Raw genomic sequence first — 17,872 nt, 5'->3', positions numbered from 1 at the left:
TAGTAGGTGAGGGAGGAAGGGGCACAAGGTGCAGCGGGAAAAGCAGGCACAGGTTCTCTCTGAAGGATTTTGAAGAGGATGGTTGCTTAGCAAGGGGGTGCGTGAAGAGGTCGGGGAAGCAGATGGGTGGCAGGGATATTCGGGAGGCAGGATGGATAGGAACGAGGAGGACAGTGGAGGTAGGCAGTGAGGTGTGAACAGCTGTATAGGGAGTGCTGTATGACCAAGGAGCACATTGCGGGGCATGATCGTGGGTCTACAAGTCCCATTTTGGATTTGTAGAGCTGGAGGTCAGTTGAATATGGTCAGGGCTCCACACAGAAGTCTGGGCTAGGGAGGGAGGTTGAGGGGTTGGTTGTTCAGCATTGGATGCCATTAACTCCATGGAAAAGGTCAAGTTTTCCCAAAAGAAAGTGAGAAGAGGCCAGGGCAGCCCTGTGGAGCTCCTAGGGGCTTCTCTGCAGCAGGAGGAAGGGCGTGGGCACGGAAGACACAGGAGAAGAACACGGAGAGGAAAAGGTGCAGGGATACTGAGAAAACAGAGCAGGGGTCAGCTGGTTCCAGCTCCTCAGGGAGGCCACTGGGAGCTCCCCACACTGTCTCACAGCTCTGTTCCCGCAGCAGAGGTATGCCGGGCTGCTCTTCCGCCATTCTTAAAGATGGGGAAGGCACTCTTCAGTAACCAGATTCAAGAGGTGATTTATTTATTGCTCAGCAGCGAAGCCCTGTTTTCTGGTTCTCAGAGCAGGGTTCCTTCCACCGCACCACACAGCCTCTCAAGAACACGGCTGGGAATCCCAAGTCCGTGCTACTCCTGGCTGAATGGACCAGTTGATCTTCTCATTAACAAGTGAGGTGATCAGAAGGTACAGGAAGACACTGCCACCGCAGTCCAGTCTCCTTGGACTGTACTCCTTGAATAACACCTTTTCGTTATTTGTTTTCATAACCCTTCGTGATATCCAGCACTTTGTCCCATTATAGGGGGAGACCTGGTGGCCCTTAATTAAAGATCGATGTTACGCATTGGAGGCCTGGTTGAGGCTTTAGGTGAGGCTCTAGTGTCACCTAGTGGATCACTCATTGAATTACAGCCAAGCTTGGGAAAGGCAGGACGGGTGGCGCTGAATTGTGCCTTTGAATCAGAAAATCTTAATCCATTCAGTATTCCCTGAGCTCATGTTTAGAACCTACACCGTGCCAGGCAGTGGCCACAGTTCTGGAGTGGTAATAAAATGTACACGCATCCCTGGCCCCAAAAAGCTTACCAGAAGACATCACCCCAAGCAGATATTCATTAAACTAACGTGCATGAAACAATAATGAAAAATAGGTGATGAGTTTTTTTAGGTATTATTTTAGGATGGACAGAAGGTCTGTGCAACAGTGAGATTGATCAGAACTGGGGTGGAAAGAGAAGAAACAATTGAAGTCTGAGGACCTGAGTTCAAATTTTCGTTTCCCTAGGCAATAATCAAGTGGTCTCTGTCTCTCTGAGCCTCAGTTATGTCATTTGGGAAACAGAAAAGGAGTTATAGGGTGGCTTTCTGCTTTATGGATGTAAGGATTTCATGAGACGAATTCACGGTGCTGTGTCAGTGCCTAGAACAAGTGTCTTCCCTGCCACCACCACCATGATGGTTTGGGTTGGAGGAAGGTTGAATCTGAGCTACAGATGGAGAAAGGCTGCCATTGCTTCAGGCAAACGGGAGGCCTACGTGTGATTGGAGCAGAAGGTGTAGGTGTGGAAATGACAGGGAGTAGGTTAGGCTGGGTTGGTGAAGGGCAGACTGTCCCCATTATAGGGGGTGATGAAAGCAGTGACAGGGGCAAGAGAAGACTGCAGAGGAGTTGACAGTTGTCTGTAGAAGTGTGTGGAAGCCGAGCGTGAAGGAAGGGAGGGAGGCTGGTGCTTAGGTAGCCCATGCAAGATGGCAAGACCAGGACAGGGAGTCTCTGCAGGGGAATGACAGTAAGACACATGAGATTTAAGTCAAGGAGAGGAGGGTGGCCTTGGCCACGGGGTAGACATGGAGAGCGAGGGAAAGCAGACAGCCATGTGGTGAGCTTACAGACGGAAGGAAAATGTTGCCATCTCTTGGGTCTGGGAAGAGGGGGGCAGGGAAGCTAGTTTGGGAGTGATGTGCTTGGCTTCTCATGTGAGGAGTGTGAGGGAGGAAGGTTCAAGAAGGATCTAGAAAACAGTTTTGAGATTGACAGGATGTGAGAATGACAAAAATAGAGGCCTTTAATTAATTTGATGAATATTGCTGTTTCCTAAAGAAACTTTACAAAAGAATATAGAGTACATTGGGATAATTTTCTTTTAAGTTTAAAAATAAGATGAGGCTGGAGGCCATGGACAGGCAGGTGTGGTGTGAGTGGGGGTTGGTGGAGGGACCCTCCACTGTGCCAGGCTGAGGTGTGGGAAGAGGAGTGGTTTGGGGAGCGACTGACTGATGCAGGTATGAGGCAAGCCTACTAGGTATGGGTGTCTGAGTAAGTTATACCGCTCAATAGACTTTTCTCCTCTATCTGGGGTTACTAATTCACATTTCTCAGTATTGGTGGATGGCTTAAATGAAGCAAGGTCTGGAGAGTGACGGGCACACGACCAGACTCCATAAACAAATTCCTTCCCTTCCTGGACACTTTGATGATCACTGTCATGGTCATAGAGCCCAAGGGTGATTTGGAAATGTGTATGTAATTAGTGTAATAAAAACTTCTTTCATAGTCATTTGTTCATTCACTAATGAATGAACGGACAAACATGCATTTGTTCTTCTTTGCACTGATTCAGCTTCTGGTTAGGAAGGAACAGAGAGCTGTCACAGACAAAGTTGAGTGTATATGGGCTTGTAGTTGTCTCTCTGTCGTTATTTCTCCCAAACCTCATACTGCTAACATGACAAGTTTCTTAGATTTTTGTCATTCCCCAAGGGGTTTGCTCCCTGGGAGCAAGCACATCAGTGGCAGCCCAAAAGGCTGAGTTGGAAGATTTCGGTTTTTAAAAATGTATGTATTCTCTCATCTATTGATCTGTTCTACCAAGTTGTGAAATCATAATGATTTGATCTTCACCCTGCTCAAGAGCTGTGCCTGACAGAGATGATTCACAGGTGACAGAATCCTAAAGGAATGCCCTGGCCGCAGAGTCACCCAGTGACTCTGTCTGCTCCGATCACCTTCGTCCGCTCTTTGAACAGCTGGCCTGGGAGCCTACTGCTCCTGGCAGCCTCAGGAGGGAGGCAGGGAGGGCAGGTCCGATGACAGGCCATCAGCGAGGATGAAGAAGATGACCTGTGGCATCACAGGGCATTCCGCAGGTTCCTCAGTGGGCAAGAGGACTGTCATTCCTGGATTCAGGGAATCTTTATTGATTTCGCTGTCTCTCACTGAAAGTCATAAGCCACAGAGGCATTTCTGTGCACACAGTAGCAAAACAAAAGAAAAAAGAATTTAAAAAAAGGAAAGGGAAGGAAAGGAAGGAAGGAAATTAAGAAAAAAATTAAGAAATTAAGAAAGAAAGATCAGTAGATACATCAGGGAAACTACATCTGAAAGTCAGTTAGTTATTACATGGGGCATTTCTTTTTTCCTTTTTGCTAGCCTGAATCCAGTGTAGCAATCCACTGCATATCATGTTATTGTTCATGGGTGAAGGGCACGTGGTTAGGAGCAAAATATTTCTTTAAAATTCTTTTTTAAAGATGCAAAATTCTTTAGATTATTTAATGATCCTCTAGTTATAGAAACATCTCTTACAAGCTTGTTATTTATGTCTGTTCATCCTGAAGTTAATTCCATTATAGCCTTATATATGAGTGAGCTCAAATATTTACTTGTACTTTATAGTTTTTTTTAACTGACCCCTTTTTAAATATGAAATAGTTTAAGGAGATTAGAATTATCCTCTACATTGCTGTGGATAAATTATTTACTCAAATTAGATGAACTAGCAATGACTATTTCAAAGACTGGTGTTTGGAAAAATTTCATGAGCAGCTTTCTGACATATTTAATATTGTGATACAAGGTTTAGTGTATTTCTTTTAAAAATTTATCCTATAATGAATTACCTATTAATGTGAAAAATAAAAACAACACTAAAAGCAAAACAAACCACAGTCTTCCCCAGTGGCTGTAAATAAGTAAGCATTTAATACTTTAAGCTAGTTTTTCCACCTATAAAGTAGGGGTTATATTTGCCATTTAATATGGTTGAAATGATGGTATAACATCACTGTGTTTTATCTCAAGAAGAAGTTACAAATATCATTGCAATTAGGGCCATTGCTCATGTTGTGGGGTTGTGCTCTGCTCACCTCAGTGTGGAATCATTGACTATTTCACTGTTCATATTTTATTAAGTATTTATTGTCCTTCTATCATCATAGTCTTGGGCGCATGCATAGCCTGTGCCCTCCAGGAGTTCATGGTTAGCAGTTGTGGGGTTGAAGGATAAAGAGATTGTCACTGTAATAGGCGAGGGGTGTTATTATAGAAGCATCTTCGAGAACCATCTAGTTCTGAAGGATGTGTGAGGGGAGGACAGGAGGTTGGAAAGTCTTTCCATGGGAGCGCTAAGAGGTAACCTTAGGAGTGAGAGGGACATTTCTGGGACAGGATACCAAGTCTGTGGAAGAACAGAGCTTATTCAGAAAGGGCAAGGAAGTCAGTGTAACAGATCAGGGCCAGGATGAGGGGGCAGTGAGGAAGGACACGCGGTTCAGAGATGAATAATGTAAATAAGCATTCCTTGTTTTATTTTATTTTAAAAGCATTTTAGATGGCAACTTCTCAAATCAGGACCCATTTATATACTGAGCAGTGTTTTATTATTCTTACCACCATGGGAAACATTTCCACTCCTTTTTTTTCTCTCCCTAAAGTTCCATTAGCTCACCGGATCCAGTCTTGCACGTCCAGAATAAAACACATTAAGGAGATTTATAGGCAGTTAATTGACTGTCTCTCTTTCTCAGTTACCCTTTTATGTTTAAACGTATATTTTGTTGTTTCTAAATGTTACATTATTGTAAAGTACAACATTCACAAAAGGTAATTTAGGAGTTTTCTTTTGTAAATTACCTGTAAGATGAAAAGATAATTCCCAAACTTAATGAAAAAGCAGTTAATTTCCTGAGTCTTATATTCAGGAAATCTTACCAAGTAAGAGCAATTAACACAGGGTTTTTTTAAGAAGTAGCTGAAGTCATTATTTATTTTTTTAGATTGTTGTTTACATTTTGTGCAATATTTAAATTGATATGCCCTCAAAATGCCCCCAAATGATTTGTTTCTGTATAATTACATTTCATATTTTATTGTTGTCTGTCTTATAATGCATATTTATAGATTTAAGCTTCCTTGAAAATTCTAAGCTTTTAGTATTTTTATGGAAATTCAATAAATAGTAGCTGTTACTATGATGATGAAAAAGCATGAAGAGAAGGGCCAGTTCAAATGATTTTTGATTTGCAAAGTTTAGTCAGGTGATAAAGGTTGTTGATAATATTTGTTGAGTAGGTGACTTCATGGTGAAAGAGATGTTAGTCTTTATTAGAAAGGTCATATTTGCTGTTGGTAAATGGTAACATTGCTCTGGCTTGCATTTTCGCTCCTGAGGCATGACAAAATGTTATTTCTTGTATATCCTTCAAGAAATGTACGTTTATAAACATGCATTTAGAGAAGATGTCTGTCCATTTGTTTCTGGACAGGTAAGATAAAACATGCAACTTGTTTTCCCCCTTTGAACAACGAACTAAATAGATATTATAATAATTATAATAATATTATAAATATAGTAGTACAATAGTTAGCATAGATGTGCCGGGCACTATGCCATAAACATTTGCCACGCATTATTCTTCTTACGTCCACCAGCCATTGACAGAGAAAGAAGCTGAGGAATAGAGAGGGTAAGAAATGTGCCCAGGGTCACCCAGCTGGTGGGCCTGGGCCTCAAATCCAGAGGCCTGTCTACAGAGCCTGGGTGTTCGGTCACTGTGTCTACTTCATGAGAATCACAAGGGTGAGCTGTGTCAGCTCAGAAAGCCTTGCCTGCTCTCTTTGATGTTCAGGCCTTCCACATTTCCATCAGGCCTGTTTCTTCTGTGCTCCCCTCTGGGGTCTCCAGCTGCCGGTCTCTGCATCTCTTTGCAGGCTGTGTCAGAACCCCATTTGCCTGCTTGGCAGCTGGCACTCCCCACCCACCACCGTGGTCCTCCAGCAAGGAGGTAAACCCTGCTATTCCCTCGCTCTTGGGTGGGATCACTCTGAGGTGTGTATTCTACCCTGATTCCCGAGTGCCCGCTCTGGGGTGAGCTCCAGTGATCCACCGGTCAAGTTACCGGAGTCAGATTCTTGGTCTGACTATACAGACGAGGCTGGACCCCCAAATCAAAGGCACAGGCAAGACTTTCTTGGGATTGCAGCTTGAGCCAAAGGGAGACTCAGCACCAACCAAGAGTGTGGTTAGGCTGGCCTCTCCAAGAGACAGGGAGACCCTGCTTATCTGGAGAAAATTCCCAATCACTCCGCTAATGAGGGAAAGGGGGGACAATGTCTCTTCCTGATTGGTTCCTTGTGCTGATTGGCTGGCATGGCCTCATCCTGATGGGTTGGCAGAGCATCGTCCTGATTAGTTGGTACTGGCAGTCAACTCAGGCAGCTCATTGGTGCTTTTGGAGCAGGGTCTTCAGGGTCATGGAGCTTCTGTTTCCAGTCAAGGTTGTGTATGGGGCTTGGTCCTGGTTCTTCTCTGTAAGAGAAGTGGTTTAGCAATAACAGCCAACAGAAAGCGCCCCAGGTACATAATGTTTTTCACTTGGGGCTTGTTCTCATGGTCCCTAACTGTCCCCAGTGACTGGCTTGATTCTGCACCCTGATCGCCTGCCTTCCATTTTCTCTGTCACATCCCCACATCTCTGTCACAACCCTATGTCCTTTGAATCTCAGACAAGTGGTTTGCATTGACTTCTTGTCCTATGCTTTGTTTCTGGGGCACCCAGGCTAAGACAGGCTGTATGGTGTTTGATTGTGTGAAGTTACCATAATCTATTCTATTAATCTCATTTGGGAAGGTTTTTATAGGGTTTCCAGTTTTGCTTGTTATCACAAAAAATGTTGTGAATATTCTGTCATTATTGTCTTTAGACCAGGGCACACAGAGCTTGTGTCCAGGGGCCCCAAGCCCCAGGCCGGGCCCCAGCCATCTGTCCTGTGTCTGGGCTTGGCCAAGTCAGCAGCATTGTCCAAGGTGACTCGTCACGTGTAGACTGGGGCTGGCTGGGTCCCAGAGTCTTTTTTCCCCCTTCAAAGTCATTAAAAATGATTAAAGAAGACAATTGTGATACAAACTTTAACACTCCGTGAATTCCTGAGAATCCAGGGAACTGCAAAATGGGCAGAAGTCAGGAAGTTTTATGGGTTAAAGAGTAAGGAACAAGGAAGAGAACAACTGAAAATGAGTAAGGCACAGGGTAATATGTATAGACCCCAGAGTTGGCTTGGTGTGCAGGGATTGGCAGACTGGAAATACTGTGTGTCTGGTCAACCCAAGCATTTATAGGGACCCGGAAGTTATCTAAGTTTCGGTTTGCTCACATGGAACCTGGGCTCCATCTTGGGCCTAGAGAGTTGTTTTAAGGGGTGCTCTTAGATCCTTCTTCCTATACAGGATTCACCTCACGAGGAGCTCGGGGGTTCATGTTTATGACTGGTCTGGGACTGCATGGCTGGGCATGTTTCAGGAGCCCCGCCACCTAACAGAATACTCCCACTTGCCAGCTTGTGGAATTTTGTTCATGGGATCACAGGAGATTAGATCACTAGAATAGTGCTGACACACTGATTTTCATATAGATGAGACTCTCCAAAAAATATTTCTCCTGGTCCCTGCACACCAGAGGGGCAGCCCTGTATTCTTGTATGTGGTCCCGATTGGAGTTGAGCACCAGTAATTCAGAATTGCCCAGAGGTTTGAGATCTGAACTGAGCAGATATCTCCCGAAATCCATCCGACTTTTCTCTCCACGTACCAAGATGTGCTTGTTCACTGAATCATGAGAATGTTCTTTGGTGGAGCAAAGGGATACAACATGATTTTTCTTACATCTTTGGAAAATTTTAAGAAGCACGAAAATTTACTGGTGAACATCCTGACTTTAAATGAATACCAAGAGTGGTTTCAAACTGGTAAACTACAGCATGGGCTCTGAAGCTTGTTAGACAATACAGTTGAATACCTTAGACACCACAGTGCATGTGCTGTGCAGATATATCACCTTGCATCGGTGGAAACCTTATTGTAAACTTCTCATAAAGCTTTATTTTTTTTTAAGATTTTATTTATTTATTTGACAAACAGAGAGAGAGAGATCACAAGTAGGCAGAGAGGCAGGCAGAGAGAGAGGGGGAAGCAGGCTCCCCGCTGAGCAGAAAGCCCAATGCGGGGCTCGATTGCAGGACCCTGAGATCATGACCCGAGCCAAAAGCAGAGGCTTAACCCACTGAGCCACCCAGGCGCCCCTCATTATAAAGCTTTTAAAAAAAAAAATCTAATGTAAGGGTGTTGTCTTCGGATTGCAAAGTGAGCTATTAAAAAACAACAACAACATATGAATCTAAGATACTTTCTGCCCAAATTAAGTTATAGACAGAGATTGAGTGCCAAAGCTGGAAGTATCATTTAGAAACTCTGATTTTAGATTCTTAAGTTCATTCAAGTAGCCTCACTATTCTCATACGTTGATTATTTTATGAAAAGTAAGTAAGCTTGAGTGTATAGTATCATTTTATATGTCACACAGATGATAGTTGATAGAATTGCCTTTTTCAAAGTTCAAAAATCACTTTCCTAACCACACTGAATCCAGGTAGAGTGTGTCCAAAGTGGCTGGTGGTCAGGTTGGACCACAAGCCTGGGACCATAGTCATTGACAGTCCATCTATCCTGTATTCACTTAGAAGGGATTTCCTGAGCCAAAATCAGGGATAGATGGTAGAGGGAAGACTTAACTGGTGAGCAAATACCCTTGTCCTCATAGCACTAATATCTAACTGGAGAGCCAACCAACTGATGAGCAGGTAACTGAAAAATAGGAAATGCTAAAGATGCAGAGAATGAAATGGACAGGCTAATGAGGGTGCACTGGATTGGAGATCCGACCTCATGGAGTCGGGGGAGAAGCCAGGGGTCAAGGAAGCCCCGCTAAGCAGGTGGCAGTATAGGGGAGATCTAAGTCAAGTGGAAATCTAGAGAAGGAGCAGTCCAGAGGGAAAGCAGAGCCAAAGAAAAGCTCCTAGAGCTGGCTGGCAAGTAGTGAATGTGGGGTACAGGAGAATCCAAGACCACACCTTGGAAGGTTGAGAGGAAGCTTGAGGTTTACTTTACTTGCAGTGGGAAGGAAAGGAAGGGTTTTGAAAAGTGGGACAGTGCCATGATCTGATATCTGTTTCAGTGTTACTTGGGTTGTCCTATGGAGAGAAGCCTAGGGGAGGGGAAGAGGAAACTAGAGAGCAATTTAGGAGCCAAAAGCAATAGTCTTGATGCTGGCCTGCACCAGGGTGGCAGTAAGGGGGACTGTGAAGAGATGAGTTCCAGATCTGTTTTGGAAATGAAATGGTAGTAATTGATCATAGATTTAATGTAGGTGTAGCAGAAAGAAGAATAACAAGATGACTCCAGGACTCTGGCTGGATTAAAAGAGTAGTTCGGGAAGATTGACAGAAGATTAAATTTCAGAATAAAATCAAGAATTCCATTTTGGATCTTTTTTTTAAGTTGGAGGTACCATTATATCCAAGAAGATGTCAAGGAGGCAGGTGGATATGCTCAGCCATCTGGATGTTAGAAAGGTCTGTGCTGAGACATAGAAGTGGTGCTATTCAGACCCATGATATTTAAAATTTCAGTCCTAGAGGGAATTATGAATGTACAGACTGTAGAGAGAAAGAAGGGAGCCTGGGACAGAGAAGGGAGCAAATCATGGGGGGCCCAGAGAGGGTGCTTCTCTGAGACCAGTCTTCCCTACTCCAGAATAGAGAGAGCTGTGAGACTCAGTGCTGCTTCTAGTGGGCGATGACTCAATGTCCATTTGGTGCATTAGCCCGTCTAAATGCAATGGAGGACAGATAACAAGGGGGCAGAAATTTTCTCGTGTTTGTACTGGAAATGTACCCACTGTGGGTTCAGGGGGAGAACTGAGTTCATGAAACTTCTTCACCTAAAATAAGAGGTGACCTTTCGTTCATGGAAAGTCAGATTGCACCAATACAAATTGACATGTAGAGTCTACTTCCCAATTAAGAAATAGATATTAGATACAAATAACTTAAAAAAGGAAACATTTTCCACTAAAAGAGCAAAAAAATCATTAGCCATATGAACTTTTCAAAAAGATCTGGCAGATTTCTCCACTCTTGATTTGTGTCACTAACATAATGGTAATGATGCTTTGATTTTTTTTCCTTGTCTTTGCAAGTTCCTTGTTTTGCTAAACAGCTCAAGAATTATAACTGTCATTGGCAGAATGAAAATTGTAGGAGAACTACAACCAGTTCATGTGTGTGTGTGTGTGTACACATGGACTAATTCGACTTACTGTGTGCCTTAAATTCAGATTGAAAAGGGCAATGTTGATGTTCCCTATTTTTGTAATTAATAGATTATTTATGTTTTTATGACGAGAATTCTACTCAAACTCTAATTTTCTTGTCTTCTGGCAGCCAAGGGAACATGTTTGCGTTAGAAGACATAAGAAACAGCCAACCCTCTGCCTTTTTAATCTTCCTTCTTAGGGTCAGCCAGGACCTCCGGGGCCACAAGGTCCTATTGGACACCTGGGAATGCCAGGACCCATTGGAATTCCAGGAGAGAAAGGGATGAGAGGTGACAGTGGTCCTCCTGGAGCACCAGGTGACAAAGGTGATAAGGTAAGACTCTTCTTAAGTGAGAGATTCTTCCCAACGAGCGTTACTATGCCACATTATTTTTATAATCACAAGTAGTCCCTACTAGCACCTTATAATAAATTAAGTCTAAACTCCTCTTCCGTAATCAGCCTTCATTCCCTAACTCTGTTCCCGAGGAGCATGCCTTTCTAGACTTTTCTATGCACTTAAATACATGAGTGTCCCCAGTGAAGAGCTGTATTCTTTCATGGCTTTCCTAAAAACCTAGATGCTATATTTATCATGCTGAGCCTTTCTTTTTTTACTCAGCCATATGGCTTAGAGATCATTCCATATCAATTTATGTAGATTAAAGTTATTCTCTCAAAAATACTGCACAATATGCCATAATATAGATAAAAACCATAACTTATTCCCTGTTGATGTAAATTTGAGATCCTGTCCCACCTTTGTGTCATGCCAGGTGCAAAAGCAATCCTGTAAATGACCTGTGTTTACATCTAAGAGTTTATTTCCCTTGAAGAGACAGATTTTGAGAAGTTGAAATTCTGGCATATAGGGTATTGAATGTTTTCTTTCAACTGATGCTGCCAAGTTGGCTTCCTAAGTATTAAAAAAAAATGTACAAAAGCTTTTTTTAAATGTTGGCTTTTAATTAGCAATAATCGCGCCTCGGATAAACCTCATTGGCTTCGATACTGCCACTGCGCAAAGCTTTAAATGTTGACTTTTAAGTTAATTCATGTAAAAAGGGACTCCTAGATAGCTCAGTTGGTTAAGTGACCAACTCTTGGTTTCAGCTCAAGTCACGGTCCTGGGGTTGAGCAATCAAACCCCATGTTGGGCTCTGCACTTAGTGGGGAGTCAGATTGGGATTCTCTCTCTCTGCCCGCCTCAACTCTCTCAAACAAATAAGTCTTTAAAAAAAATTAAGTGACAATGACTGCTAAGAGTTTTTTTTAAGTAAGTCATTAATTATTTATGTTTTCAAGTAATCAATCAGTTAATCTAATACTTTAATAACTTTTATATTTTTGTTTTGTTTTCGGGGACATTAGGGTCCAACTGGTGTTCCTGGATTTCCAGGTTTGGATGGTATACCTGTAAGTATCCCTAAATTTTCTCCATTTTTTTTTTAAAGGGAAAGGCACTCATCAAAGCCCTTAAAATCACATTTTATAGCTCTCTATATACATTTATTTGGCAAACTCTTCTTTTTTCTTTTGGTAGTACATGGAAGGTTGCTTGCATTTCAATTTGCCTAATGACTTTGAGACTAAAACACTACTTGAAAAGCAAGATTTTCAAACAGATTAGAGAAAAACATTCTAAAACATAAACTACATGTACTTGCCATGTTCTAGAAATAAGTGTATACTCATAGGGAAAGTTTTTCCTTGCTGGTTAGTTTTAACAGAGGAAGAGGGTTTAAATCTCTCATTTCTATTATGAAAACCAAATGAAAGAAGGAGGATGTGTTTCAAGGGCTTTATAATCCATTAGAGTCTTTCTAGGGATTTTTAAAAAGGTGCTCTCCCAAATCTCTTCGACTATCCAAACTAAATTAATTTCAGCTGGGGTATATTAAAATTTATCTCTATATTCTTACAGTGTCACATAGTACTTGTGGGTGGGAAAGAATTTTCACAAATTCAATAACACGTGAATCATAACTGTCATAATTTGGGGACCCATATTGCAGAAACGTTGTGTTATAGTATTCTTGCAAAAACACCTACTTATCGGCTTGTTTCTTACAGGGGCACCCAGGACCTCCTGGATCCAGAGGCAAGCCTGGCATACATGGCTATAATGGTTCAGGAGGTGATCCAGGGTTTCCAGGAGAAAGAGGAGTTCCTGGCCCAAGGGGCCCCCCAGTAAGACCCCCACAACTCACCCTAAACAGAATCTTAAGTGAAGGGCTCTACAGTGGGCATGAGCTTGATGTGTTCAAGAAACAGAGTTTGTACAAGTGTGCTGGGAGTAGAGTGAATGAATGGGGGTGGCTGGAGGGTGAGGACAGAGAGGTGTGTAGGACCCAGAGCTCTTGGGCCTTGCAGACTGTGGGAGGAGGCTGCAGTTTCTCTACATGCCATGGGAAGGCACTGGGGGGTTCCAAGGAAGGAAGCAGTATGATCTGATGGATGTTCCATTAAGATGTTCTAGGCTGCTGTATGGAGAACTGGATAGTAAGGGAAGGAGCAGGGAGGTCAGGAAGCAAAACTTAGATTGTTTATCATTCAGGGTTCACTGCAGACTTGTTAAACCTCTGCGTATTCTAAACAGGAAAGTATTTCATATAGGGAATTTGACACATATCGGAAAGGTTAGAGGAGGGGAACTCAGGGGCGACTGCGGGACTATGATTTCAAGGTTTCACACTTAGCTGAGAGCCAGCAGCCAGAAGACTGCTCCTGCACCTGACCACTGCCTCCCACCCCCACGTCCAGACACCGGCAAACAAACACTCAAGTTTCTAACCTTCCCTACTTGGCAAAAATGACAATACTGGGAAGAGGATGTCTTCCTCATTTCTGCCTTCCAAATCTCAAAGCCCATCTCCTAGGTGGACCCTAAGTCCCATTCCAGCTGCAAAGTGGTCTGGGAAATGTAGTTTTGGCTTTCTCATCCCCATCATGCAGTAAGAAAAATAGAAGGCATTTTGAATGGATGTTCAGAAACAGTTGCCAATATCCAGCACTTCAGAAAACATTATGGCCTTTGGGTATTTTTTTATTCAAAAATATGGCCTTTTGAACCATAAGAGACTATGGACTCTGAAAAACAACCTGAGAGTTTTAAAGGGGTGGGGGTGGGAGGTTGGGGGAACCAGGTGGTGGGTAATATGGAGGGCACGTATTGCATGGAGCACTGGGTGTTGTGCAAAAACAATGAATACTGTTACACTGAAAAAATAAAAAAATAAATTATAAAAAAAAGAAAAAAATATGGCCTTTTATTTAAATATGACTTTAGTAAGAAATATTCTTTCCTGTACCTCTAGTATTTCCTTTCATTCTCTCTTCCTTTTTCTCCCATAAAGTTTGGAGTTGATTTGGCCTTTTAAAACTGGTTTTCTGGAACTCGGGCAGCCTTTCCACCTCCCTGTAAATACCATTTCCCAACATTCCTTCTAAAGGATTTCTTAACCTCTCCACTGTAATCCCCTGCTTTCTCCTCATTTTCCATTTGTTCCCGATTCTACTGGGACTGATCTGAACACAGAACTCAAAAATGATTTCCAAATTTATATCTTTCTTTAGTACCAAGGAAGAACAACAACCATCTTCCGTAGTTAAGCTTCTCAACCACCCTTTGTTTTCAGACTCAGCCATTTGGAGGCTCAACTGCAATCTGATGAATGCACGTTTCTTAAGATCTTCATATTGGTTCTAACCTCATTCTGCTGAGTGTCCATGAACATTCGGAAGAGAGGGAGTTTTCTATTTTAGCTTTCCCGTGGCGTTCTGTGGTGACCACTGTATCAAGTTTGTTGTAATGGCATTTTTGCAACGCAGCTTTCTTTCCCTTGACCCACGTCATTTATAGTAAGTCCTCGCTTTGCCCAGTCGTGTGAGGCATTAAGAATGACCATGCAAGCTGGCACCATACAAAGTAACCGTAACTTTCCAATGGGAAAGATTACTATTGTTCCTTGACCTTTAATATGTTTTGTTAAAATATTAAAAACTCTCTTCATGTTAGTTATAAATACATAGGGAAAATTTTTTTAAAAACTAATATTGATTTAGTACACTGTCATTTAAGACATACACAGTAAGAATCGAAGCATTTCAAGTCTTTGTAAACACTTACCAAGAGTGTTTTGAACAGTGCCTTCTTCGGACCAAGTAACTTACAGTAATGTAATGAAGGCATCTTTCTGTGCTCTGGTGAATTGTCCTACTCTTTTCTGAGTTTGGATCAGCTTCTGTGCCATGAACCATAATCTAAGAGTCCGTTTGCGCCTATGCCATGTCCTCTGGCAATTCAACCTTTATGTCCCAGCCACTTGCCTTTTTTTGTGTTGAGAACTTTGTCTTCATGGAGTCCCTCTGGCTGTTTCTTCTATAACTTCCCTGACATTCTGTCTGAATTTCACTACCAGCTTTATCATTTTTCATTCCTTCACTTACTTTCATCTTTGATGGTCAATTCCCTCTTGCCGTGGGGTCTATTTTCATGAAATGTCATTTAGGCTTATTACTGAGAGACAAGGAGGGAACACAACTACACATATTGCTGGTGTGCGCATGCACACCCACTGACTCCACAGATGGGTAGTGACCAGTCACTGACAGACTGAAAGGAGTGATGGGACCCGTGATCATGATTCCCATCTGTTACTTATATATACCTACCAGCTAGCGGTGCAGTTACTCTGTTAATATAAGGTGGTAACTGAAATTTGAAACCATTTTGTTGGAGGACTGGTGCTATTTAATTTAACTGTGGAACTAAAATTCATGTGTATTGGAACTGTGTGAAGCAAGGATGGCCCGTATAGGCACATCTGATTTCTCGAAGAAAACAGTTGCTGTAACTTACTATTAAAGCTCTAGATATCTCCCATTGGAAACACAGTCAGAACTTTTCCAGGAGGGATTTACTTTGAAATGTGCATGTCCTTCACGGGAGCTTGATACACGAAGATGGCAGAATTCTTATGTGGTAACCAAGTTATGTTAAGATATCCAGTAGGAAAACTTCAGGGAAAAAGAAAACCTTGAGTTATTTCAATCACTTAAAAAAAATACTCTAAGGAAGGTTGCAGCTACTTACAAAAACCTAAAAAGGAGATATGTTTTTAAAAGTTAATCTTACAAGGATACAGAGGTTCTATTTTGAACACAACAACTGAAATGAATAAAATCAATCTTTAAAAAATGATTTCTAGGGCATAAATTATTAACTGAGAATTGCAAAATTGTTTACTTATAAGAATAATACATGTGAATTATTTTGTTTGAGGGAAAATGCAATTTTCTTGCTGAATAACTAGTAAATGGCTATGTATATTATTATATAAAGTATTACCTACATACATATTTATAACATATATGTATAAGTATATTAATAGATTTTTTGGAGATTCATTAATAGATCTTAACTGAATATTGAATAAATATGTATGAGAACCTTAGGATGATAGCTATAATGAAGAAAATAAAGAAATCTCTAGTGAAACTAGAGTGGAACATGACTATGATGGTATTTTACTGATGAGTAGTATTTCACACACACAAAAAAATCCTGAAATAGTAATGTGCTTTTTTTCCTCCTCTTAAGTGAATATTTTATTTTCAGGGTCTTCCTGGGGAAAGTGGAGAAAAAGGAAACTCAGTGTTCATTTTAGGTGCCATTAAAGGTATTCAGGTAAGGTTTATGATCATGGTGAGTTGAAAAAAAATTATTTTTTCCTCTAGGTAAACGCATCCAGGAGACACTTGGACATACCTCTTTTGAAATGTCCTGGATCACACTGTTTTTTATCATTACACTGACTCTCTGGATGGCACCATACTTCTTGTGAGAAGGCACTTGGCTTTAATTGTGCTGGTTGTAAATTCCAGTGTCTCCTAACCTTGCAAAATGTGACAGATATATTTATTTCAGGGTTTCTCAATCTTAGTGCTATTGGCATTTGGGACCAGACAATCATTTGTTCTGGGTGCTGACCTTGTGCATTGTAGGATATTGAACAGTATCCCTGCCTTTACCCACTAGATGCCAATAGCATCCCCCCACCTAAATAATATCTCTAGATATTATAATGTGCCCTGGGAAGAAAAATCACCCTAGTCGAGAAGCACTGATTTATTTGTAGATAGAATGCTGTAATAATAATACTTGCCATCCAGAATGAGAGGAGTCACTACCACACTGAACTTGAAAATTATGGAAATCATATAGCACTATCCCAGGTAAATTAAATGTTTTTGTGATTTTATATACAATGAAGTACAAACATTCAGAAAGAAACTCTTGAATGCCCACCTAATCTCTAATATGAGTACCATGAATAAGCAGAAGATCAGTAGATAAAAATCAAGAGGAAAAATGTGGTACATTTGCAAAACATGGTCATTTTTTTAAGGAAGAATATTCTACAACAGATTAAAAACTTAAATTTCTTCTATTAGACCTTAAGATTCACCTGAGTGGTGATTCCTTTAGTGAGCTCACAGTATTAGTTCGTAGGCTCTGAGCCCTTACACACTTGTTAAATAGCAGGAACTATGCTTTTGTTTGTGGCTTAAAGGATATGTTAACGACCTTAGCATAAAAAACAGGGTCATTCTAGGAAGCAGTATGGTGTATTGGAAGGAGTAAACTGACCCTTACCAACCACTGTGACTTTGAGCAACCCCCTCAACCTCTCTGAGCCTCATTCTCCTTATTTGTGAAGGAAAATGAAAATACTATCTACCCAGCCTTCCTCTGAGTGCTGATGATCTCTTGTAATAGTTTATATGGAAACACATTGTCAACTATAACCCACTGTATAATAATAGTCATGACAAGTTTTTAAAATTTAAATTCAGTATAGTTAACATAAAGTATTTTATCAGTTTCAGAGGTAGAATTTCGTGATTCATCATTTTCATATAACATCAGTGCTCATTACATCAAGTGCCCTCCTTAATGCCAATCCCTCAATTATCCCTTCCCTCCACCCACCTCCCCGCCAGCAACCCTCAGTTTGTTCCCATAGTGTCTCTTATGCTTTGCCTCCCTCTTTGTTTTTATCTTACTTTAGTTTTCTTCCCTTCCCCTATGTTCATCTGTTTTGTTTCTTAAATTCCACATATGATGAAATCATATGGTATTTGTCTTTCTCTGACTGACTTATTTCACGTAGTATAATACCCTCTAGTTCTAAACACGTTGTTGCAAATGGCAAGATTTCATTCTTTTTGATGGCTGAGTAATAAATAAAGGTAGATGT

General features: G+C 41.4%; 1 protein-coding gene and 1 pseudogene across 1 annotated transcript in view; one reads left to right on the top strand and one right to left on the bottom strand.

Moving 5' to 3' along the window:
• Window positions 1-17,872, top strand: part of COL4A4 (collagen type IV alpha 4 chain) — a 124,213-nt gene that overhangs the window by 28,707 nt on the left and 77,634 nt on the right. The window contains exons 5-8 of the mRNA XM_046019313.1: window positions 10,810-10,944; window positions 11,982-12,026; window positions 12,684-12,800; window positions 16,231-16,299. Of these exons, the coding sequence (XP_045875269.1) occupies window positions 10,810-10,944; window positions 11,982-12,026; window positions 12,684-12,800; window positions 16,231-16,299 (366 nt within the window). The remainder of the gene's footprint in view (window positions 1-10,809; window positions 10,945-11,981; window positions 12,027-12,683; window positions 12,801-16,230; window positions 16,300-17,872) is intronic.
• LOC123951201 lies at window positions 11,513-11,639 on the bottom strand (annotated as a pseudogene).

Source organism: Meles meles, chromosome 9, assembly GCF_922984935.1.
Source record: "Meles meles chromosome 9, mMelMel3.1 paternal haplotype, whole genome shotgun sequence".
NCBI lineage: Eukaryota > Metazoa > Chordata > Mammalia > Carnivora > Mustelidae > Meles > Meles meles.
The sequence above is the reverse complement of the archived record's forward strand: the minus strand, read 5'-3'. Positions and strand labels throughout refer to the sequence as shown.